We start from the raw sequence: 25,017 nt of genomic DNA on the forward strand, positions 1-25,017 counted from the left end.
CCACACGTTGGGGGGCTCGCAGTGGGGGAGGCCACACGTTGGGAGGCTCGCAGTGGGGGAGGCCACACGTTGGGGGGGTTCGCACTACGCAGGGGGTGATGCTGCACTTTGGGGGGCTTGCAGGGGCCCGTGTTGCAGGTTAAGGGGGGCTCGCACAGGGAACTCTGTATTATTAATCTTTGTTTTTCATACACAGCTTGTGACTATCGGCGCTGGGTGTAATTGCCCCCCGTTGTCCCACCTTAGAGACGGAGAGAACAGTGCGGTGTAATCCACATCATCCTCCGGTGTCCTCCAATGTATTCAATGAGAGAGGAATTTATGGTAAATGCAGAAATACAATTTTTACACCAAAAACGCACGGGACTCGGATACAAGAGATTTTTCTTTCATTGTCGCCAATGTCCAACATGGCCTAATTTTATGTATTGATTTGTACAGTTGATTGTTATATATTTGTATCCCCGACCTTCTGTCTCCTCCCCATTACCCTGTAGACTGTGAGCCCCCGAGGGCAGGGTCCGCTCCCCTCTGTACCCGTCTGTCAGGATTGGTTTATTCACTAATTTATATCTGTATTTTGTGTGTTGCCCGTTCCCATGTACAGCATGCAGGGCCGCCACTAGGAATTTCAGGGCCTCATACTGGCAAAATTTTCGGGCCCCCTTGAGACTCCGCCCAGGCCCCAGCCCCGCCCCTGCCCAGCTCCGCCTCCATTCGGCACTCCACTCCCATAGTCTGAGTAGTCATCATGTGACCAATCATTCATGCGATTTTCATACTTAGTCATGTGATGCCGAGCTGCTTTTTCTAATTCTTTCAATGATCAGTGAAAAAGAGAGCGGTAAGAAGAAAAGCGAATTGTCAGATGACCGTAAGTATGAAAATCACGCATGAGTGGAGTGGCCATGTGATGACTGCTGGAACCAGCAAGCAGAGCCGAATCCTGACAGTGAGTATATTACACGCTGTTAGGATTGGGCATGCTACAGGGCTGAATTTTATAATTGAAGGGCTTGTGCAGGTTTGAGATGAGGTGACTGCCGGCTCCTGCATTCTCACTGCACTTGCACTGCACACTTTTAGGTTTCTCCCTTGCTAATTGTAAAGCGGACTTTACACGCTACGATATTTCTAGCAATTGCTGGCGATATCGTAAGCAAAAGCACCCGCCCCCGTCGTGCATGCGATATCGTGTGATCGCTGCCGCAGCGAACATTATCGCTACGGCAGCGTCACACGCACTTACCTGGTCGGCGGCATCGCTGTCGAACAATCCCTCCCTTAAGGGAGGAGGGACTACACATGGGGGAGAGAAAGCGACAGACCCCGCACTACACATGGGGGAGAGAAAGCGACAGACCCCGCACTACACATGAGGGAGAGAGAGCGACAGACCCCGCACTACACATGGGGGAGAGAGAGCGACAGACCCCGCACTACACATGGGGGAGAGAGAGCGACAGACCCCGCACTACACATGAGGGAGAGAAAGCGACAGACCCTGCACTACACATGAGGGAGAGAGCGACAGACCCCGCACTACACATGGGGGAGAGAGAGCGACAGACCCCGCACTACACATGGGGGACAGAAAGCGACAGACCCCGCACTACACATGGGGGAGAGAAAGCGACAGACCTCGCACTACACATGGGGGAGAGAAAGCGACAGACCCCGCACTACACATGGGGGAGAGAAAGCGACAGACCCCGCACTACACATGGGGGAGAGAGAGCGACCGACCCCGCACTACACATGGGAGAGAGGGAGCAACAGACCCCGCACTACACATGAGGGAGAAAGAGAGCGACAGACCCCAAACTACACATAGGGGAGAGAGAGCGACAGACTCCGCACTACACATAGGGGAGAGAGAGCGACAGACCCCGCACTACACAAGAGGGGGAGAGAGAGCGACAGACCCCGCACTACACAAGGGGGAGAGAGAGCGACAGACCCCGCACTACACATGAGGGAGAGAGCGACAGACCCCGCACTACACATGACGGAGAGAGAGTGACAGACCCCGCACTACACATGGGGGAGAGAGAGCGACCGACCCCGCACTACACATGGGGGAGGGAGAGCGACAGACCCCGCACTACACATGGGGGAGGGAGAGCGACAGACCCCGCACTACACATAGGGGAGAGAGAGCGACAGACCCCGCACTACACATGAGGGAGAGAGAGCGACAGACCCCGCACTACACATGGGGGAGAGAGAGCGACAAACCCCGCACTACACAAGAGGGGGAGAGAGCGACAGACCCCGCACTACACATGGGGGAGAGAGAGCGACAGACCCCGCACTACACCTGGGGGAGAGAGAGCGACAGAACCCGCACTACACATGGGGGAGAGAGCGACAGACCCCACACTACACATGAGGGAGAGAGAGACAGACCCCGCACTACACATGGGGGAGAGAGAGACAGACCCCGCACTACACATGAGGGAGAGAGAGACAGGCCCCGCACTACACATGGGGGGGGAGAGAGCGACAAATCCCGCACTACACATGGGGGAGAGAGAGCGACAGACCCCGCACTACACATGGGGGAGAGAGTGACAGACCCCGCACTACACATGGGGGAGAGAGCGACAGACCCCGCACTACACATGAGGGAGAGAGAGCGACAGGCCCCGCACTACACATGGGGGGGAGAGAGCGACAAATCCCGCACTACACATGGGGGAGAGAGAGCGACAGACCCCGCACTACACATGGGCGAGAGAGAGTGACAGACCCTGCACTACACATGAGGGAGAGAGCGACAGACTCCGCAGTACACATGGAGGAGAGAGAGCGACAGACCCCGCACTACACATGGGAGAGAGATCGACAGACCCCGCACTACACATGGGAGAGAGAGCGACAGACCCCGCACTACACATGGAGGAGAGAGAAAGACAGACCCCGCACTACACATGGAGGAGAGAGAGCGACAGACACCGCACTACACATGGAGGAGAGAGAGCGACAGACCCCGCACTACACATGGAGGAGAGAGAGCGACAGACCCCGCACTACACATGGGAGAGAGCGACAGACCCCGCACTACACATGAGGGAGAGAGAGCGACAGACCCCGCACTACACATGGAGGAGAGAGAGCGACCGACCCCGCACTACACATGGGGGAGAGAGAGCGACAGACCCCGCACTACACATGGGGGAGAGAGAGCGACAGACCCCGCACTACACATGAGGGAGAGAGAGAGTGACAGACCCCGCACTACACATGAGGGAGAGAGAGCGACAGACCCCGCACTACACATGAGGGAGAGAGAGCGACAGACCCCACACTACACATGGGGAGAGAGCGCGACAGACTCCGCACTACACATGAGGGAGAGAGAGCGACAGACCCCGCACTACACATGGGGGAGAGAGGGCGACAGACCCCGCACTACACATGAGGGAGAGAGAGCGACAGACCCAGCACTACACATGAGGGAGAGAGAGCGACAGACCCCGCACTACACATGAGGGAGAGAGAGCGACAGACCCCGCACTACACATGAGGGGGAGAGAGCGACAGATCCCGCACTACACATGAAGGGGAGAGAGCGACAGACCCCGCACTACACATGAGGGAGAGGGAAACATGATTTATGTTTAACTCCTTTAAAGCTGGACAATTTTAGGACCATTAAGAAAGTGTTGGAGTCGCCCGATCTACTGCACAGTCTCCTCAGATCAGATTCAGTCGGCGCCGAAAGAGGATGGAAGACAACATCTACAGTTTATTACCTCCAATGATTTCCCCTTATTATCTTCACATATTTTGTATTTTTAGTTGATTTTTTGTTAACATCTTGCGAGGATAATTTGCATATTCCCAGTGCCTTCTGGGATAAGTGAAGAGTCACCGCGAGCTCAAGGAGAACTGGGTTTTGGCCGTTACAGCCGGAAGGAAGACTTCTGAAAGCCAGGGAAGGAGTCTTGCGAGGATAATTTGCATATTCCCAGTGCCTTCTGGGATAAGTGAAGAGTCACCGTGAGCTCAAGGAGAACCGGGTTTTGGCTGTTACAGCCGGAAGGAAGACTTCTGAAAGCCAGGGAAGGAGTCTTGCGAGGATAATTTGCATATTCCCAGTGCCTTCTGGGATAAGTGAAGAGTCACCGCGAGCTCAAGCAAAACCGGGTTCTGGCCGTTACAGCCGGAAGGAAGACTTCTGAAAGCCAGGGAAGGAGTCTTGCGAGGATAATTTGCGTATTCCCAGTGCCTTCTGGGATAAGTGAAGAGTCACCGCGAGCTCAAGGAGAACCGGGTTTTGGCCGTTACAGCCGGAAGGAAGACTTCTGAAAGCCAGGGAAGGAGTCTTGCGAGGATAATTTGCGTATTTCCAGTGCCTTCTGGGATAAGTGAAGAGTCACCGCAAGCTCAAGGAGAACCGGGTTTTGGCCGTTACAGCCGGAAGGAAGACTTCTGAAAGCCAGGGAAGGAGTCTTGCGAGGATAATTTGCATATTCCCAGTGCCTTCTGGGATAAGTGAAGAGTCACCGCGAGCTCAAGGAGAACCGAGTTTTGGCCCTTACAGCCGGAAGGAAGACTTCTGAAAGCCAGGGAAGGAGTCTTGCGAGGATAATTTGCATATTCCCAGTGCCTTCTGGGATAAGTGAAGAGTCACCGCGAGCTCAAGGAAAACCGGGTTTTGGCCGTTACAGCCGGAAGGAAGACTTCTGAAAGCCAGGGAAGGAGTCTTGCGAGGATAATTTGCATATTCCCAGTGCCTTCTGGGATAAGTGAAGAGTCACCGCGAGCTCAAGGAGAATCGGGTTTTGGCCGTTACAGCCGGAAGGAAGACTTCTGAAAGCCAGGGAAGGAGTCTTGCGAGGATAAGTTGCATATTCCCAGTGCCTTCTGGGATAAGTGAAGAGTCACCGCGAGCTCAAGGAGAACTGGGTTTTGGCCGTTACAGCCGGAAGGAAGACTTCTGAAAGCCAGGGAAGGAGTCTTGCGAGGATAATTTGCATATTCCCAGTGCCTTCTGGGATAAGTGAAGAGTCACCGTGAGCTCAAGGAGAACCGGGTTTTGGCTGTTACAGCCGGAAGGAAGACTTCTGAAAGCCATGGAAGGAGTCTTGCGAGGATAATTTGCATATTCCCAGTGCCTTCTGGGATAAGTGAAGAGTCACCGCGAGCTCAAGCAAAACCGGGTTCTGGCCGTTACAGCCGGAAGGAAGACTTCTGAAAGCCAGGGAAGGAGTCTTGCGAGGATAATTTGCGTATTCCCAGTGCCTTCTGGGATAAGTGAAGAGTCACCGCGAGCTCAAGGAGAACCGGGTTTTGGCAGTTACAGCCGGAAGGAAGACTTCTGAAAGCCAGGGAAGGAGTCTTGCGAGGATAATTTGCGTATTTCCAGTGCCTTCTGGGATAAGTGAAGAGTCACCGCAAGCTCAAGGAGAACCGGGTTTTGGCCGTTACAGCCGGAAGGAAGACTTCTGAAAGCCAGGGAAGGAGTCTTGCGAGGATAATTTGCATATTCCCAGTGCCTTCTGGGATAAGTGAAGAGTCACCGCGAGCTCAAGGAGAACCGAGTTTTGGCCCTTACAGCCGGAAGGAAGACTTCTGAAAGCCAGGGAAGGAGTCTTGCGAGGATAATTTGCATATTCCCAGTGCCTTCTGGGATAAGTGAAGAGTCACCGCGAGCTCAAGGAAAACCGGGTTTTGGCCGTTACAGCCGGAAGGAAGACTTCTGAAAGCCAGGGAAGGAGTCTTGCGAGGATAATTTGCATATTCCCAGTGCCTTCTGGGATAAGTGAAGAGTCACCGCGAGCTCAAGGAGAACCGGGTTTTGGCCGTTACAGCCGGAAGGAAGACTTCTGAAAGCCAGGGAAGGAGTCTTGCGAGGATAATTTGCATATTCCCAGTGCCTTCTGGGATAAGTGAAGAGTCACCGCGAGATTAAGGAGAACCGGGTTTTGGCCGTTACAGCTGGAAGGAAGACTTCTGAAAGCCAGGGAAGGAGTCTTGCGAGGATAATTTGCATATTCCCAGTGCCTTCTGGGATAAGTGAAGAGTCACCGCGAGCTCAAGGAGAACCGGGTTTTGGCCGTTACCGCCGGAAAGAAGACTTCTGAAAGCCAGGGAAGGAGTCTTGCGAGGATAATTTGCATATTCCCAGTGCCTTCTGGGATAAGTGAAGAGTCACCGCGAGCTCAAGGAGAACCGGGTTTTGGCCGTTACAGCCGGAAGGAAGACTTCTGAAAGCCAGGGAAGGAGTCTTGCGAGGATAATTTGCGTATTCCCAGTGCCTTCTGGGATAAGTGAAGAGTCACCGCGAGCTCAAGGAGAACCGGGTTTTGGCCGTTACAGCCGGAAGGAAGACTTCTGAAAGCCAGGGAAGGAGTCTTGCAAGGATAATTTGCATATTCCCAGTGCCTTCTGGGATAAGTGAAGAGTCACCGCGAGCTCAAGGAGAATCGGGTTTTGGCCGTTACAGCCGGAAGGAAGACTTCTGAAAGCCAGGGAAGGAGTCTTGCGAGGATAATTTGCATATTCCCAGTGCCTTCTGGGATAAGTGAAGAGTCACCGCGAGCTCAAGGAGAACCGGGTTTTGGCCGTTACAGCCGAAAGGAAGACTTCTGAAAGCCAGGGAAGGAGTCTTGCGAGGATAATTTGCATATTCCCAGTGCCTTCTGGGATAAGTGAAGAGTCACCGCGAGATTAAGGAGAACCGGGTTTTGGCCGTTACAGCTGGAAGGAAGACTTCTGAAAGCCAGGGAAGGAGTCTTGCGAGGATAATTTGCATATTCCCAGTGCCTTCTGGGATAAGTGAAGAGTCACCGCGAGCTCAAGGAGAACCGGGTTTTGGCCGTTACAGCCGGAAGGAAGACTTCTGAAAGCCTGGGAAGGAGTCTTGCGAGGATAAGTTGCATATTCCCAGTGCCTTCTGGGATAAGTGAAGAGTCACCGCGAGCTCAAGGAGAACCGGGTTTTGGCCGTTACAGCCGGAAGGAAGACTTCTGAAAGCCAGGGAAGGAGTCTTGCGAGGATAATTTGCATATTCCCAGTGCCTTCTGGGATAAGTGAAGAGTCACCGCGAGATTAAGGAGAACCGGGTTTTGGCCGTTACAGCCGGAAGGAAGACTTCTGAAAGCCAGGGAAGGAGTCTTGCGAGGATAATTTGCATATTCCCAGTGCCTTCTGGGATAAGTGAAGAGTCACCGCGAGCTCAAGGAGAACCGGGTTTTGGCCGTTACAGCCGGAAGGAAGACTTCTGAAAGCCAGGGAAGGAGTCTTGCAAGGATAATTTGCATATTCCCAGTGCCTTCTGGGATAAGTGAAGAGTCACCGCGAGCTCAAGGAGAACCGGGTTTTGGCCATTACAGCCGGAAAGAAGACTTCTGAAAGCCAGGGAAGGAGTCTTGCGAGGATAATTTGCATATTCCCAGTGCCTTCTGGGATAAGTGAAGAGTCACCGCGAGCTCAAGGAGAACCGGGTTTTGGCCGTTACAGCCGAAAGGAAGACTTCTGAAAGCCAGGGAAGGAGTCTTGCGAGGATAATTTGCATATTCCCAGTGCCTTCTGGGATAAGTGAAGAGTCACCGCGAGCTCAAGGAGAACCGGGTTTTGGCCGTTACAGCCGGAAGGAAGACTTCTGAAAGCCAGGGAAGGAGTCTTGCGAGGATAATTTGCGTATTCCCAGTGCCTTCTGGGATAAGTGAAGAGTCACCGCGAGCTCAAGGAGAACCGGGTTTTGGCCGTTACAGCCGGAAGGAAGACTTCTGAAAGCCAGGGAAGGAGTCTTGCGAGGATAATTTGCGTATTTCCAGTGCCTTCTGGGATAAGTGAAGAGTCACCGCGAGCTCAAGGAGAACCGGGTTTTGGCCGTTACAGCCGGAAGGAAGACTTCTGAAAGCCAGGGAAGGAGTCTTGCGAGGATAATTTGCGTATTCCCAGTGCCTTCTGGGATAAGTGAAGAGTCACCGCGAGCTCAAGGAGAACCGGGTTTTGGCCGTTACAGCCGGAAGGAAGACTTCTGAAAGCCAGGGAAGGAGTCTTGCGAGGATAATTTGCGTATTCCCAGTGCCTTCTGGGATAAGTGAAGAGTCACCGCGAGCTCAAGGAGAACCGGGTTTTGGCCGTTACAGCCGGAAGGAAGACTTCTGAAAGCCAGGGAAGGAGTCTTGCAAGGATAATTTGCATATTCCCAGTGCCTTCTGGGATAAGTGAAGAGTCACCGCGAGCTCAAGGAGAACCGGGTTTTGGCCGTTACAGCCGGAAAGAAGACTTCTGAAAGCCAGGGAAGGAGTCTTGCGAGGATAATTTGCATATTCCCAGTGCCTTCTGGGATAAGTGAAGAGTCACCGCGAGCTCAAGGAGAACCGGGTTTTGGCCGTTACAGCCGAAAGGAAGACTTCTGAAAGCCAGGGAAGGAGTCTTGCGAGGATAATTTGCATATTCCCAGTGCCTTCTGGGATAAGTGAAGAGTCACCGCGAGCTCAAGGAGAACCGGGTTTTGGCCGTTACAGCCGGAAAGAAGACTTCTGAAAGCCAGGGAAGGAGTCTTGCGAGGATAATTTGCGTATTTCCAGTGCCTTCTGGGATAAGTGAAGAGTCACCGCGAGCTCAAGGAGAACCGGGTTTTGGCCGTTACAGCCGGAAGGAAGACTTCTGAAAGCCAGGGAAGGAGTCTTGCGAGGATAATTTGCGTATTCCCAGTGCCTTTTGGGATAAGTGAAGAGTCACCGCGAGCTCAAGGAGAACCGGGTTTTGGCCGTTACAGCCTGAAGGAAGACTTCTGAAAGCCAGGGAAGAAGTCTGGCGAGGATAATTTGCATATTCCCAGTGCCTTCTGGGAAAAGTGAAGAGTCACCGCGAGCTCAAGGAGAATTGGGTTTTGGCTGTTACAGCCGGAAGGAAGACTTCTGAAAGCCAGGGAAGGAGTCTTGCGAGGATAATTTGCCTATTCCCAGTGCCTTCTGGGATAAGTGAAGAGTCACCGCGAGCTCAAGGAGAACCGGGTTTTGGCCGTTACCGCCGGAAAGAAGACTTCTGAAAGCCAGGGAAGGAGTCTTGCGAGGATAATTTGCATATTCCCAGTGCCTTCTGGGATAAGTGAAGAGTCACCGCGAGCTCAAGGAGAACCGGGTTTTGGCCGTTACAGCCGGAAGGAAGACTTCTGAAAGCCAGGGAAGGAGTCTTGCGAGGATAATTTGCATATTCCCAGTGCCTTCTGGGATAAGTGAAGAGTCACCGCGAGCTCAAGGAGAACCGGGTTTTGGCCGTTACAGCCGGAAGGAAGCTTCTGAAAGCCAGGGAAGGAGTCTTGCGAGGATAATTTGCGTATTCCCAGTGCCTTCTGGGATAAGTGAAGAGTCACCGCGAGCTCAAGGAGAACCGGGTTTTGGCCGTTACAGCCGGAAGGAAGACTTCTGAAAGCCAGGGAAGGAGTCTTGCGAGGATAATTTGCGTATCTCCAGTGCCTTCTGGGATAAGTGAAGAGTCACCGCGAGCTCAATGAGAACCTGGTTTTGGCCGTTACAGCCGGAAGGAAGACTTCTGAAAGCCAGGGAAGGAGTCTTGCGAGGATAATTTGCGTATTCCCAGTGCCTTCTGGGATAAGTGAAGAGTCACCGCGAGCTCAAGGAGAACCGGGTTTTGGCCGTTACAGCCGGAAGGAAGACTTCTGAAAGCCAGGGAAGGAGTCTTGCGAGGATAATTTGCATATTCCCAGTGCCTTCTGGGATAAGTGAAGAGTCACCGCGAGCTCAAGGAGAACCGGGTTTTGGCCGTTACAGCCAGAAGGAAGACTTCTGAAAGCCAGGGAAGGAGTCTTGCGAGGATAATTTGCATATTCCCAGTGCCTTCTGGGATAAGTGAAGAGTCACCGCGAGCTCAAGGAGAACCGGTTTTTGGCCGTTACAGCCGGATTTTAGCCTGTCTTCTTCATTGTGAGCGTGAGTGAGCAAAAGTAAGTCTGAGTAGAATTGTTTGTATTTAGTTGTTTAATTACTTAACATTTGTTTAGTGCTATCCCCATTAGAAAATGTGCTCCACTATTGCTAAAGCGATCCAGTGTACATCTTGTCTCATGTATGCAGTCCTTGAAAAGCCGTTCGAGGTTGCATACTGTTGTTCGAGATGTGCGCAAGTTGCACATTTGGAAGCCCAGATACTGGATCTAAATGAGCAGCTGGCAACTCTGAGATGCATTAGCAATATGGAAAGGAGTTTGCTGCTCACTGAGCAGCAGCTTGCTGGGTCAGATATGGGGGAGGATCGTAGTATGGAGCGGCAGGACGGTGAGGTAGGTAGCTGGGTGACAGTTAGAAAGGGGGGTAAAGGGAAAAGTGCTAGGAAGGCTTGTCCTGAACTGACACACCCCAATAGGTTTGCAAACTTGGCAGATGAGGGGGCTGTCATTACAGGGGTAGCATTGCTGCAGCAAGGCATGACCTCTGAACGCCAGAGGAGTGTCTGCTCCAGTTAGGGGGGGGAATAGGAGTGCAGGGCAGGCAAGACAGGTACTGGTAGTGGGGGACTCAATTATTAGGGGGACAGATAGGGCAATCTGTCACAAAGACAGGGATCGCCGAACAGTGTGTTGTCTTCCTGGCGCTCGAGTTTGGCACATCGCTGATCGGGTTGACAGATTACTGGGAGGGGCTGGGGAGGACCCAGCGGTCATTGTACACATTGGCACAAATGACAAAGTTAGAGGTAGGTGGAAGGTCCTTAAAGATAATTTCAGGGAATTAGGTTGTAACAATGTACAGCAAATGGCAATAAGGTTAAAATTTAACTTTTAATTAAGTCTTATTAAAAACGACTCATGGTCTATTATTCACCCGTGCATGGTATCACACAAATTTTAGACGAACACAGACAATTGGGTATTCAATCCCAGGAGATATTGAAAAAAACCCTCACTGCAGAAAGATAGGTCAGATATCAATTACTCCTATGGTATCTTATTATCAAGTATTTTTATCCAAGGGTAGTGTAATAAAACACAATATCTGCTTGTTACCTCAAATTGCTGTTTTACCTCTGGCAGAAATGGGGTATGACATTTCACCCATCCTCTCTGGCAGAGAAAATTAAAGATATTACCTTAATGGGACATGATGCTGAATGTAAATTCAGCCCAAAGGTAATCACTAGAATAAGCTCAATGCCCTCCTTTTTCCCAACGCGTTTCCTCTTATCGACTCATCAGGGGAAGTATTAAATGAAGGCTTATTTAGAGTAGCATGGGACCTATATTGCCCTGGGTGTGAGCTTCATAACACACCGGGTCCGGGGACCACACTTCTTATGGAGTCCACATAAAATGCTGGAAAACGCTGACCTATCTTTCTCCAGTGAGGGTTTTTTTCAATATCTCCTGGGATTGAATACCCAATTGTCTGTGTTCGTCTAAAATTTGTGTGATACCATGCACGGGTGAATAATAGACCATGAGTCGTTTTTAATAAGACTTAATTAAAAGTTAAATTTTAACCTTACTGCCATTTGCTGTACATTGTTCTATTCCTTGGTAATAATTCTCACAAAGTGAATTAGGTTGTAAGCTTAAAGCATGGACCTCAAAGGTGGTATTTTCGGAAATACTACCTGTGCCACGAGCCACACCAGAGAGGCAAAGAGAGATCAGGGAGGTTAACAGGTGGCTCAGGAATTGGTGTAGGAAAGAGGGTTTTGGGTTCCTGGAGAATTGGGCCGACTTTTCAGTTGGTTACAGATTCTATGCTAGGGATGGGCTGCATCTTAATGGGGAGGGTGCAGCTCTGCTGGGGCAGAAAATGGCTAGAAGGTTGGAGGAGTGTTTAAACTAGGAATGGGGGGCGAGGGTATTCACTTTATAGAAGGGGAATGTAGTGCAGATAGTGACCAGGGCACAAGTAATGAAATTGGGGGTGGTACGGGGGGAAGGGTTAGGACAGTTAATACAGTAAGCAGGAATACAGGTACAGAGTCATACGTAACGTGCATGTACACTAATACCCGAAGCCTCACAAATAAGGTTGAGGAATTAGAATTAATATTGTTGGAAGAAAATTATGATATAGTGGGGATATCAGAGACATGGCTGGATGAGAGCTATGACTGCGCTGTTAATTTACAGGGTTATAGCCTATTCAGGAATGACCGTACAAATAAGCGAGGGGGAGGTGTGTGTCTATATGTAAAATCATCCTTAAAACCCATCCTGCGTGACAACATATGTGAGGGTACTGAGAATGTAGATGTAATACTATTGTATGTACTGAAGATTTCGATTGCGTTAGGGCAATGACAACCAGAGACGAGTTCTTGGTGCAAAAGACGTTTCATAATATGTAACCACAATATGTGCACAGAACAGAATATACACAATAATAAGTAACCGTAATATGTAAGCAGAACAAAATATACACAGTAATATGTAACCGCAATATGCACACAGAACAGTATATACACAGTGGAACATAAACACAGTAAATACCTGCTGGGTTCAGAGCAAAGGGGAATTCCCGGGACCGCACACCGGACTCCCCCAGGGAGACCACCAGGAGCGAACCCCTATACAGGGGCTGTCCGGCAATCACCCCAGAAGGCCTAAATGCGCAGCAGCCGGGACACAAAAAGGGCAACAGATATAGTCCAAAAAATGTCCGTACGTGATGTGAGTCCTAGGGTGGATATGAACGGAAGGGACCGGGCAGAAGTGCCGACCAGAGACAGCAGACAGAGTCCGAGCACAGTTGGATGAGAGGTGAAGTCCAGAGCTGGTGTCAGGTGTTTCAACCGGATCCAAACAGCAATCAGGTGATGAGAGCAGCAGGGCAGGAGTACACAGGAAGCAGTATACTCAGGCAACTAGACTAAGCTTAGGGGCGGCTTTTAAACAGATGGACAGGAAGTAGGGCAACAGAACAGAAAATTCCATGTTAACAAAGGGCAAGATCCTTCAAAAGAAAACTGGAAATCCCGGAACTCTGACAGTAGAGTCCCTATGGGTGGAGATAAGGGGGGGGAGAATGAATAATAAAATACTGATAGGGGTGTGTTATAAGACGCCGAATATTATGGAAGAGGTAGAGAATCTCCTCATAAAGCAAATTGATAAAGCAGCGAGTCTCGGAGAGGTAATTATTATGGGGGACTTTAACTATCCTGATATAAATTGGGGAACAGAAACTTGCAGTTCCAGCAAAGGAAATAGATTTTTGATAACAATGAAAGATAATTACCTTTCACAAATGGTACAGGACCCCACAAGAGGGGGAGCACTACTAGACCTTGTACTAACCAATAAGCCAGACCGCATATCAAATATACAAGTTGGGGGTTACTTGGGGAATAGTGATCACAAAATAATAAGTTTTCATGTATTCTTTAGTAAGATGTATAGTAGAGGGGCTACAAGGACACTAAACTTCAGGAAAGCAAATTTTAAACGGTTGAGAGATGATCTTAGTGCAATAAACTGGGATGATGTACTAAGTAATAAAAGTACACAAAGCAAATGGGAGACTTTTATGAGCATCCTGAATAGGGCTTGTGCAGAAAATATACCCTATGGGAACAAACATGCTAGAAATAGGAGGAAACCCCTATGGCTAAATAGAGCTGTAAGGGAAGCAATAAAAGAAAAACAGAAAGCCTTAAAAGAATTAAAGAGGGTAGGTAGTGATGAGGCATTATATAATTATAGAAAATTAAATAAAATATGTAAAAAGCAAATTAAGTTAGCTAAGTTTGAGACAGAGAGACTCATTGCGAGAGAAAGTAAAAATAATCCTAAAATATTCTTTAACTACATAAACAGTAAAAAACTGAAAAGCGATAGTGTTGGCCCCCTTAAAAATAGTCTTGGTGAAATGGTGGAAGGGGATGAGGGTAAAGCCAACCTGCTGAATGACTTTTTTTCTACGGTTTTTATACAAGAAAATGCCATGGCAGATGACATGACCAGTGATACCATAAATTCACCCTTGAATATTACCTGCTTAACCCAGCAGGAAGTACGCCGCCACCTCGAAATCACTAAGGTTGACAAATCTCCGGGCCCGGATGGCATACACCCCAGAGTACTACAGGAATTGAGTTCTGTGATAGATAGACCATTATTTTTAATCTTTTCAGATTCCTTAATAACAGGGTCGGTACCGCAGGACTGGCGCATAGCAAATGTGGTGCCAATATTCAAAAAGGGGACAAAAACTGAGCCGGGAAATTATAGGCTGGTAAGTTTAACCTCTATGGTTGGTAAAATCCTTGAGGGTTTCTTGAGAGATGCTATACTGGAGTATCTCAAGAAAAATAAAATAATCTTATGACAGAGTATCAACATGGGTTTATGAGGGATCGATCCTGTCAAACTAATTTGATTAGCTTCTATGAAGAGGTAAGTTCAAGCCTGGACCAGGGAAATGCAGTGGATGTTGTGTATATGGACTTTTCAAAAGCTTTTGATACGGTGCCACAAAAAAGGTTAGTACATAAAATGAGAATAATAGGGATAGGGGAAAATATGTGTAACTGGGTTAAAAACTGGCTCAGTGATAGGAAACAAAGGGTGGTTATTAATGGTACGTACTCGGACTGGGTCTCAGTTCATAGTGGGGTACCACAGGGGTCAGTATTGGGCCCGCTTCTTTTCAACATATTTATAAATGACCTTGTTGGGGGCATGCGGAGTAGAATTTCAATATTTGCAGATGATACTAAACTCTGCAGAGTAATCAATACAGAGGAGGATAATTTTATATCACAGGGAGATTTATGTAAATTGGAGGATTGGGCTGACAAGTGGCAATTGAAGTTTAATGTAGATAAATGTAAGGTCATGCACTTGGGTAGAGGAAATAACATTTATGATTATGTACTTAATTGTAGAACACTGGGTAAAACAGACACAGAAAAAGACTTGGGTGTATGGGTGGATGGTAAACTTCACTTTAGTGGCCAGTGTCAGGCAGCTGCTGCCAGGGCTAATAAAATAATGGGATGTATTAAAAGAGGTATAAGTGTTCATGAAAAAAATATAGTTCTACCTCTGTACAAGTCACTAGTGCGACCGCACTTATATACTGTGTACAATTCTGGTCACCGATATATAAGAAGGACATAGCTGAACTGGAGAGGGTGCAGAGAAGAGCGACCTAGACTATTAGAGGAATGGGTGGGCTGCAATACCAAGACAGATTATTAAACGAAGGCTTAGGGGGGATCTAATCACAATGTATAAATATATGAGGGGACAGTACAGAGACCTTTCCAAAGATCTTTTTACAACTAGGCCTGCGACTGGAACACGGGGGCATCCGCTACGTCTTGAGGAAAGAAGGTTTAATCATAATCACAGCCGAGGATTCTTTACTGTACGAGCAGTGAGACTATGGAACTCTCTGCCGCATGATGTTGTAATGAGTGATTCACTACTAACATTTAAGCAGAGCCTGGATGCCTTTCTTGAAAAATTTAATATTACCAGTTATGTATATTAGATTTTATGACAGGGTATTGATCCAGGGAACTAGTCTGATTGCCGGATGTGGAGTCAGGAAGGAAATTTTTCCCCATTGGAACTGGTTTGCCACATTGGGTTTTTTTTGCCTTCCTCTGGATCAACATGTTAGGCTACGGGTTGAAGTAGATGGACTTAGAGTCTCCCTTCAACCTTAAAAACTATGATACTATGATAAAACATTTCTCTGTTTTTCTTTTTATTTTTCTTGATTGACCCATAAATGATGAATAAGGACAAAGACAAAATTATGGAGAAGATAGTCAGCCTGAATCTGGAGATAATCTTCCATCTTACTGGAGAGGTGAGAGGCTCTGATGTCATCACATCACATCATTATCTATAGGGATAACAGAGGATATGAGCGGGGAGGTGAGGGGTTCTGATGTCATCACATTACATCATTATCTATGGGAATAACAGAGGATATGACCGGGGAGGTGAGAGGCTCTGATGTCACCACATTACATCATTCTCTATGGGAATAACAGAGGATATGACCGGGGAGGTGAGAGGCTCTGATGTCATCACATTACATCATTATCTATGGGGATAACAGAGGATATGACCGGGGAGGTGAGAGGCTCTGATGTCATCACATTACATCATTATCTATGGGAATAACAGAGGATATGACCGGGGAGGTGAGACGCTCTGATGTCATCACATTACATCATTATCTATGGGGATAACAGAGGATATGACCGGGGAGGTGAGAGGCTCTGATGTCACCACATTACATCATTCTCTATGGGAATAACAGAGGATATGACCGGGGAGGTGAGAGGCTCTGATGTCATCACATTACATCATTATCTATGGGGATAACAGAGGATATGACCGGGGAGGTGAGAGGCTCTGATGTCATCACATTACATCATTATCTATGGGAATAACAGAGGATATGACCGGGGAGGTGAGAGGTTCTGATGTCATCACATTACATCATTATCTATGGGAATAACAGAGGATATGACCGGGGAGGTGAGAGGCTGTGATGTCATCACATTACATCATTATCTATGGGGATAACAGAGGATATGACCGGGGAGGTGAGAGGCTCTGATGTCATCACATTACATCATTATCTATGGGAATAACAGAGGATATGACCGGGGAGGTGAGAGGTTCTGATGTCATCACATTACATCATTATCTATGGGAATAACAGAGGATATGACCGGGGAGGTGAGAGGCTGTGATGTCATCACATTACATCATTATCTATGGGGATAACAGAGGATATGACCGGGGAGGTGAGAGGCTCTGATGTCATCACATTACATCATTATCTATGGGGATAACAGAGGATATGACTGGGGAGGTGAGAGGCTGTGATGTCATCACATTACATCATTATCTATGGGGATAACAGAGGATATGACCGGGGAGGTGAGAGGTTCTGATGTCATCACATTACATTATTATCTATGGGAATAACAGAGGATATGACCGGGGAGGTGATGGACTCTGGAAATGTCTGTAGTTATATTATTAATGTCTCCACACTCAGGATTACACAGTAGTGAAGACCTCCAGTGATCGCTGTCAGGCCCCTGTGTATGAAGGACGGGGAGGAACCCTGAGCCCAATCCCGGGGCCTCCACCTCACCCCCGGATACATGAGGATATCAATGACCAGAAGATCCTGGAACTCACCAACAAGATGCTGAAGCTGCTGACTGGAGAGGTGGGAATGCTGGGACATTACACAGGACGGCACTGGAGGATTCTGGGTAATGACGGTTTCATTGTGTTGTCAGGTTCCTGTAAGGTGTCAGGACGTCACCGTCTATTTCTCCATGGAGGAGTGGGAGTATCTAGAAGGACACAAGGAGCGGTACAAGGAGGTGATGATGGAGGAGCCCCAGCCCCGCACATCACCAGGTAATAGACAGGACTGAATACACCCGGCCTATAATTATCTGTATGTAATAATGATGTCCGTCCTGTCTGTGTCTCCTGCAGGTCTCTCCAGTACGAGGACGACCCCAGAGAGATGTCCCGCTCCTCCTCCTCCACAGGATCCTCAGGTAGATGGAGATCTCCCCTATGAGGTGTAGACGGCTGTGACCTCCTTGTGTTCAGTCTTGTTTTCTCCTCCAGTATTAGATGTTTTATACTTGTGTAATGAGAGCGGTGGAGACGGCAGGATCACAGCTGACCACAGACCTCACATACAAATCTGTGGTCCAGCCAAAAATTTCTATTTCATCATCTAAGTGGAGATTGCAAATCCGTGGTCCAGCCCCATATTGACATTTCATCATGTAAATACTGATTATTAATTTAGTGATGGGTGACACAGGTGTGGGCCTCGGGTTGGGAAACAGCTGGTTTAAAGAGGGGAAAGAGACATTAAACATGAGTAATTAATCCCACGGTTGTGGTGGAATGGGGCATAGATGTGGTGTTGGGGTAGATGCTAATGTTCCTGCAAGCTCTACTGAACATACACGGGCATGTCCTATCTAAAGACTGCTGACAGCTTCCGTTACCGGGCAGGCTACTCCGCTCATTTTCTTTGGCAGCCTCACAATGGTATGACTTGTAGATGAGGGCCAGATAGAGCATGTGCTACAGTTGACAGCAAGTTCTGCATCAAGTGGCCTCTCGTCCTCTTCCTCAACATCACACACAGTACAGTCTTCAGAAGTAGCACCCCAATTACTTTTGTTCTCCTCGCGTCACAATTCTCCAACCATCCAGTGACTGTGGGGAATCACAGATGAATGAGTCTGCAGAGCTGTTCACACATTCTATCCCATGAGTATCAGAGTTTTTTTCCAAAGATTCCCAGACTCGAGGAGGAAAGCATCTGCACTGATGCCCAAAATCTTTGTCAATTGGAACTGGGCCCGGACAAAATTGTGCGAGCATGATCCAGACCCTCGCCAACAGACGTTATCCCCGGGGGTGGAGGTTAGGATGTTGAGACTCGGACACTTGAAGAGCACGCTTAATGGACTGTCCTGTGAAGGCAGAAAGAGGAGGAAGAATGACTCTCAGGGCGATGAGTGGGACAACAGCGAGGATGATGATGAGGTTGTAGATCCCACTTGGTGTGAACCCAGAGACATGCAGTCAAGTAGCTCAGGAGAGGAGGACGATGAGGAGGTTACGTTGCCGCTTTCCGAGCAACCACGCCATGTGCTTCATTCACAGCCAAAACCTCAGGCTGTGGGTATACGCTTTGGCTTTGGCGCCTGATTTGTAGCCAATAAACGTGCTCGGCTTCTTAATCAATCTCCGTAATGCCGCAGCCATGTTGGTTATGGCATTACTGTGATTGGCTGGCCGCAGCGTCATAGGGTCTATAAAAGCCCTTCCGTTGCAGGTTTTTTTTTGTTTTGTTTTTTTGCTTCATCTTTGAGGTTACCACAAAGATGCAGCAAGTCCATTCATTTTGCGTTTTGTCACTGCGTTTCAGAGAACTGGCAGATCAATCCCCTCTGACTCCGGGTCGGTGGGGGATTGATCGCTGGTATTTGGCCGATGCTGCTCCCCATATAAAGTCTATGGGGACAAGAATCCGGGGCAAAAGGGTAGGAGCAAGCGCTTCATACTCACCGATCACCGGGGTGGGTGTCACACTGCTCCCGCGGTAGCTCTTTCACCGACTTCTGTGATTGGTTGCAGTCAGAGGCGCCTCCATGTGCTTCTATATCGTGCAGTAAAATAAATTTTAAAAAATGGCGTGTAGTTCCCCCAATTTTGATGCCTAACCAATATAAAGCCCACAGCTGGAGGCTGATATTCTCAGACTGGCGAGGCCTTTGGTTATTAGGCTGCCCCCAACCTAAAAATATCAGCCTGCAGCCGCTTGGAATTGCTGCATCCATTAGATGCGACAGTCTTGGCATTTTATCCAGCGCATTCCGATTGCCCTGGTGCAGTGGCAGTTGGGGTAATAAGGAGTTAATAGCAGCCCATAGCTGCCACTAAATCCTAGATTATTGATGGCAGGCATCTGAGACACCCACCCCCCCATCATTAATCTGTAAGTGAAAGTAAATAAACAAACATCCAAAAAATGCTTTATTTGAAATAAAACACAAAAATGCCCACTCTTTCACCACTTTATTAACCCCCAAACACCCCTCCAGGTCCAACGTAATCCACACGAGATACCACGGAAATTCAGCTCTACTACATCTGACGCTGACAGCGAGCGGCATAGAACATGACTGCCCACTGTGCGCTCCATGCAGAAAGTGAAGTGAACCACATGACAACCGGTGACTTCACTCGGGTGATTTGCGGTCACAGCTGGAGTCCATGTGTCCTGGAGTCCGCGATTGAAGTGAGACACAGGTGGAGGACTCGCCTGAGTGACGTCACCGCTGATCACGCATCTGACGTCACTCGCAGCGGCCTGATTTGCGGTCACAGGTGGAGAACTCCAGCTGTGACCGGAAATCACCTGAGTGACGTCACCGCTTCTCACACGGCTCATTTCACTTGCTGCATGGAGCTCACAGTGGGCAGTCTTGTTCTGTTTGCTCGCTGTGAGCGTCAGATGTAGCAGTGCTAGACACGTCGTGGGACCTTGTGTAGATTACGTCGGACCTGAAGGGGTGTTTGGGGGGTTAATAAAGTTGTGACAAAGGATGCTTTTTGTCTTTTATTTCAAATAAAGGGGGTTTTTTAGGTCTTTGTGTTACTTTTACAGATTAGTGATGAGAGGGTGTCTCATAGACGCATGGCATGACTAATCTAGGACTTAATGGCAGCTATAGGCTGCCATTAACCCCTTATTACCCCGATTGCCACTGCACCAGGGCAATTGGGATAGTGCTGGGACTGTCGCATCTAATGGATGTGGCAATTCCAGGTGGCTGCTGGCTGATAGATTTAGGCTGGGGGGCTCCCCATAACGTGGAGCTCCCCATCCTGAGAATACCAGCCATCAGCCGTGTGGCTTTACCTTGGCTATATCAAAATTAGGGGCGACCGCATGTCGTTTTTTTTTATTTAATGTATTTATTTTACTGCACTATATAGACCTGCCCACCGGCGGCTGTGATTGGGTGCAGTGAGACAGCTGTCACTCAGCGTGGGGGCGTGTCAGACTGCAACCAATCATAGGTGCCGGTGGGTGGGAGAAGCAGGGAATACGAGATGGAATAATGAACGGCGGTTTCAAAAGAGGAGAAGCCGCCAGAGCCGTGTGACAGCCGTGCAGCGCCGCGCCGGTGATCGTTGAATATAAAGAAGGGAGGGGAGAGACCGACGGACCGACCGACCAACACATCAACAGGGAGAGAGAGAGAGACTATTTAAACAACGACTGGGCATGCCCAGAAACAAAAAACGGATTCCGGCGCCGGTTTCCGGCATATGACGAATGACGACGAATCCGGCGCCCATAGGCTTCAATTATAAAAAGAGCCGTACGGCGCTGGATCTGGCGCAAAGCATTTGTTTGTCAGAGACAAAAAACCTTACAAGAGACGTTTCCTCCGGCCGCCGCATTAGCCAATTACGCCGGATCCAGCAAAAGCCAGATGCAACGCAATACCATCCAGCACAATCCAGGGCTGATACAAATCAATAAGGGATCAAACGGATCCGGCGCCGGATCCGTTTTATCCGTTTTTTTTCAGGATTGTGCCTGATGGAAAAAAACTGATGTGACCGCATCACACTTGTGAGGGACTCCCACGAGTCTGGCATCGCAGCACAGCCTCACACTTCTGACAGGAGCGTGCATGTGTTTCTAGGTACATGCACGCTGATGCTCAGAGAACGGCAGGCTGTGCCGGGTTGATGTCATGCTTGGCAGACCCGCACAAGTCTGACATCACCGGCACAGCAGCATTCTTCTGATAGGAGCGTGCATGTGTTTCTAGGTACATGCACGCTCATGTTCAGAGAACGGCAGACTGTAAAAAGAAAAAAAAATCTTTTCAGAAGGTGGAAATGTGGTGCTGAAATCTGGTGCAGACGATTTCAGCAGCAAATGTGCACCTCCTGGCAAAAAATCGCAAAAAAATAACCGCGGCAAAAAAAATGCGTCAAAACACCGTGGTTTTTTTGCCAAGAGGTGTAGATTGGATGCAGGAATATGGTGTAAAAATTTCAGCACCAAATTTGCATCTCTTGGCCAAAAAAACTGCAATTTTTCTGCGAGGAGATGCAGGTCTGTGAACTCAGTGACCTCCACCTGAAGTCAGGTTACCTGTGATCACAGATGAAGGACTGTGGGAACCTCCAGCTGTGACCGCAAATGACCTGAGTCACGTCACCGCTCAATGCGCACCTCATTCATTCTCTGAATATCACAGAGAGTGGTCGTGCTCTCTGGCCCCTCTCTGTGATATTCAGATGTAGCAGAGCTGAAGCAGCGTGGGACGTCATTTGGATTACGTCAGAGCTGCAGCAGGATGTTGGGGGGTAATAAAGAGGTGAAGGAGGGGGTGTTTGTATGTTATTTCAAATAAAGGATTTTTCTCTGTGTTTATTTACATTCATTTACAGGTTTGTGTGATGCAGGTATCTGATAGACGCCTGTGCCATCACAACCTTGGGTTTAGTAGCAGCCGTGCGCTGCTATTACCCCGATTTGCACCGCATCACGCCACCAAGAAGAGCCGGTATCGCACTCTAATAGATGCGTCAATGGCAAGCGGCTGCGGGCTGGAATATCAGCTCCCAGCCGGCGTTATCTTTGCTGGGGATGAAGATTAGGGGGAACTGCACGTCAAAAAAAAAGCCGCATGCGGTTTCATCGCAATCACACATGCGAGGGACTCACGCGAATCTGCCATAGCATTACCCGGCAGCCTCAAACGTGTGATTGGATACACAGCACAGATACAGCCCGACAGCTGGGGCTGCAGCCGCGCGCTGTATCTGTGCTGCCGATTGTTTATTTTTTACCACCATGCTGACCAGCAGACACACTGCTTTCCCCGCCCACCGGCCATCCTTGTACCTGTGATTGGTTGTAGTCAGCTGACACTCAGGGTGGGGGCGTGTATAGCTGCAACCAATTATACGCACCGGTGGGCGGGAAAAACAATGAATATTGAATTGTTGGCTCTGGAACGGAATAGCGTGACCCGGGAAGCGTGTGCCGCCATGACAGCGCCTCGGTGAGTATTCCGCGCTCGCTCCTACCCCCCTATCCCCTCCACAAACGTTTTTAACCTCTGGATTCCGGTCCCCATTGACTGATATGGGCACCGGATTCCGGAGTGGACTCTTTTTAAAATCTTGCAGTGATCTGACGGTACCGGGTTTTCGGCCGTTCGATCAGCTCTAGTCTCTACCCAAATGTACACAGATTACTCTTCATCATCAATAGATACTAAAAATCATACTGCCATATATGATAATAACTGGAGTGAAACAAGTTATCAAGGAGTCGTACAGGAACATAGAAATTAATCATGTTAAAAATAAAATGTATATATATATATATATATATATATATATATATATATATATATATATATATAATATATATATATATAGTGATAGAAACAATGGGTCACCTCAACTCCAAAATCTGCCTTATAGGTCAATGAGATGACAATAATGTTACCCTTATAGGTCAGATAAATAGAATATAACCTGTGAGCCTCACACCATTATATGATGCAAAGGATCTACATAATGAATGTCCAGAAACACACACACAATTAGCACTGGCACATGCAGAGAATTGGAAACTACTAAACTCTACGCTCCAGAAACTAGCCCAAAGAATGAAGGAAAACACACACATTTTATATAATATATATATATATATATATATATATATATATATATATATATATATATATATATATATATATATATATATATATATATAAATATATATATATATATATATATATATATATATATTGTGAGACTGTGACCGGGGTTATCTATGACGGCCGGTATGTCTCGCCCCGGTTGTGCTCACTCCATGATAGAAAGTAAATCCACTATAGGGTTAATGCTGTTTCCCTACAGGCTGAAGGGAGGGTTAAATAGAATCAGGAACAAGGGCAGGTGTGCCGGGTGTGAGGGAGTGAACAGAACTCCCTGAGTTTTCTGCTGGAGAGGCACATGTATTGTGATGGACTTTTGTTTGGACATTAAAACCGTGTGCTGTGAACCTTAATGCCTGGATCCCGTGTCTTCTGCTGCGCAGCCGACCGTGCTACCTCACATATGGTGGAGAATCGGCGGGCATGACAGCCGGTGAGGTGTAGCATCCATCCCTGGTGACCCAGCTGCGCATGTCCTGGATTCGAGCGGCTATACTACAGCCCAAACCCGGCGACGCCATGGAGGACATACTAAAGCATTTGGCTCAGGCTAATGCACAGCAGCAACAGGCTAATGCACAGCAGCAACAGGCTAATGCACAGCAGCAGCAGACCAATGCACACCTGCTCCAATCCTTGCAAGTGCAGGAAAAAAAATTCCAAGAACAGATGGATCAGGCCAATGCACGTCAGCAGCAAGCCTTGCAATTGCAGGAAAAAAGGCACCAAGAACAGATGGTTCTCCTGGCCAAGTCGATCCGTGCCGGACCGGCAGCAACAACCCCGGGACCGGGTGACGACGGCAGCGTCCGGAAAGCGGTGAGACAAGCGTTGCAAAAGATGACCCCGGGTGATGATGTGGAAGCGTTCCTGGCGGTGTTTGAGCGGGTGGCCGAGCGGGAAAAGCTGCCGACCCCGCAGTGGGCTGAGGTATTGTCGCCCTATCTGACGGGGGAACCCCAAAAAGCTTACCTGGACCTCTGTACCGAGGACGCCATTGACTATGTGACCCTGAAAGCCGAAATACTGGCTCGGTTGGGGGTGAATACCTATGTACGGGCTCAGCGGGTAAATCAGTGGTTCTTTGAAGAAGCCAAACCCGTACGCTCCCAGGCCTATGACTTGTTGCATCTTGTAAAAAAGTGGTTGCAGCCTGACACTCTGAGCCCGGCGCAAATGGTGGAAAGGGTAGTAGTGGATCGTTTTGTGCGCACTTTACCCGTCACCATTCAACGGTGGGTTGGACAGGGTGACCCGAGTACCCTGGACCAATTAGTGTCCCTGGTAGAGCGGCATGTGGCTACGCAGGACTTGATACGGGACACTGAGACTTTGCGTACCGCCCGTCGGTCCGGCCCCTCCAAGCCTAGGGCCAAGGACCCACCGCTGACAACGGTGCAGGAGTCCCCTACCGTCCCGTCTGAGGCCGCGGCCGCCATTCCTGAGGTCCGGAAGGTTCTGTACCCTAAACGACAACCCGTCAAGGGGGTTTCCGTCCCCATGAGATGTTGGCGGTGCCAGCGGGTGGGACATATGGAAGCCCAGTGTCCACTCACCACGGAGCCCATGGATTGTGGGGTTACCCGGCGGGGTTCAATGTATGCTCAGGTGGTGTGTACCGCTGACCTGGTCTCCCCAGAGACGGAGCCCCACTTGTGCCAAATACAGGTGAATGGATGTCCGGTTACAGGATTGTTGGATTCCGGAAGCTTAGTGACCCTTGTGCGATCCACCTTGAGGGCTGAAGTAAAGGCCACAGGACGTACCGTGGGGGTGGTTTGC

The 25,017-nt window shown here is 48.8% G+C and overlaps 1 protein-coding gene across 1 annotated transcript in view; it reads left to right on the forward strand.

Annotated features, from left to right (window-relative positions):
- The first annotated feature begins 200 nt into the window (after positions 1–200).
- The window catches only part of LOC142257496 (uncharacterized), a 66,323-nt gene continuing 41,506 nt past the window's right edge, over positions 201–25,017 (forward strand). The window contains exons 1-5 of the mRNA XM_075329638.1: positions 201–324; positions 15,708–15,776; positions 16,986–17,162; positions 17,236–17,359; positions 17,441–17,505. Of these exons, the coding sequence (XP_075185753.1) occupies positions 298–324; positions 15,708–15,776; positions 16,986–17,162; positions 17,236–17,359; positions 17,441–17,505 (462 nt within the window). The 5' untranslated portion in view covers positions 201–297. The remainder of the gene's footprint in view (positions 325–15,707; positions 15,777–16,985; positions 17,163–17,235; positions 17,360–17,440; positions 17,506–25,017) is intronic.

Source organism: Anomaloglossus baeobatrachus, chromosome 1 (genome assembly GCF_048569485.1).
Source record: "Anomaloglossus baeobatrachus isolate aAnoBae1 chromosome 1, aAnoBae1.hap1, whole genome shotgun sequence".
Taxonomy (NCBI): Eukaryota; Metazoa; Chordata; class Amphibia; order Anura; family Aromobatidae; genus Anomaloglossus; species Anomaloglossus baeobatrachus.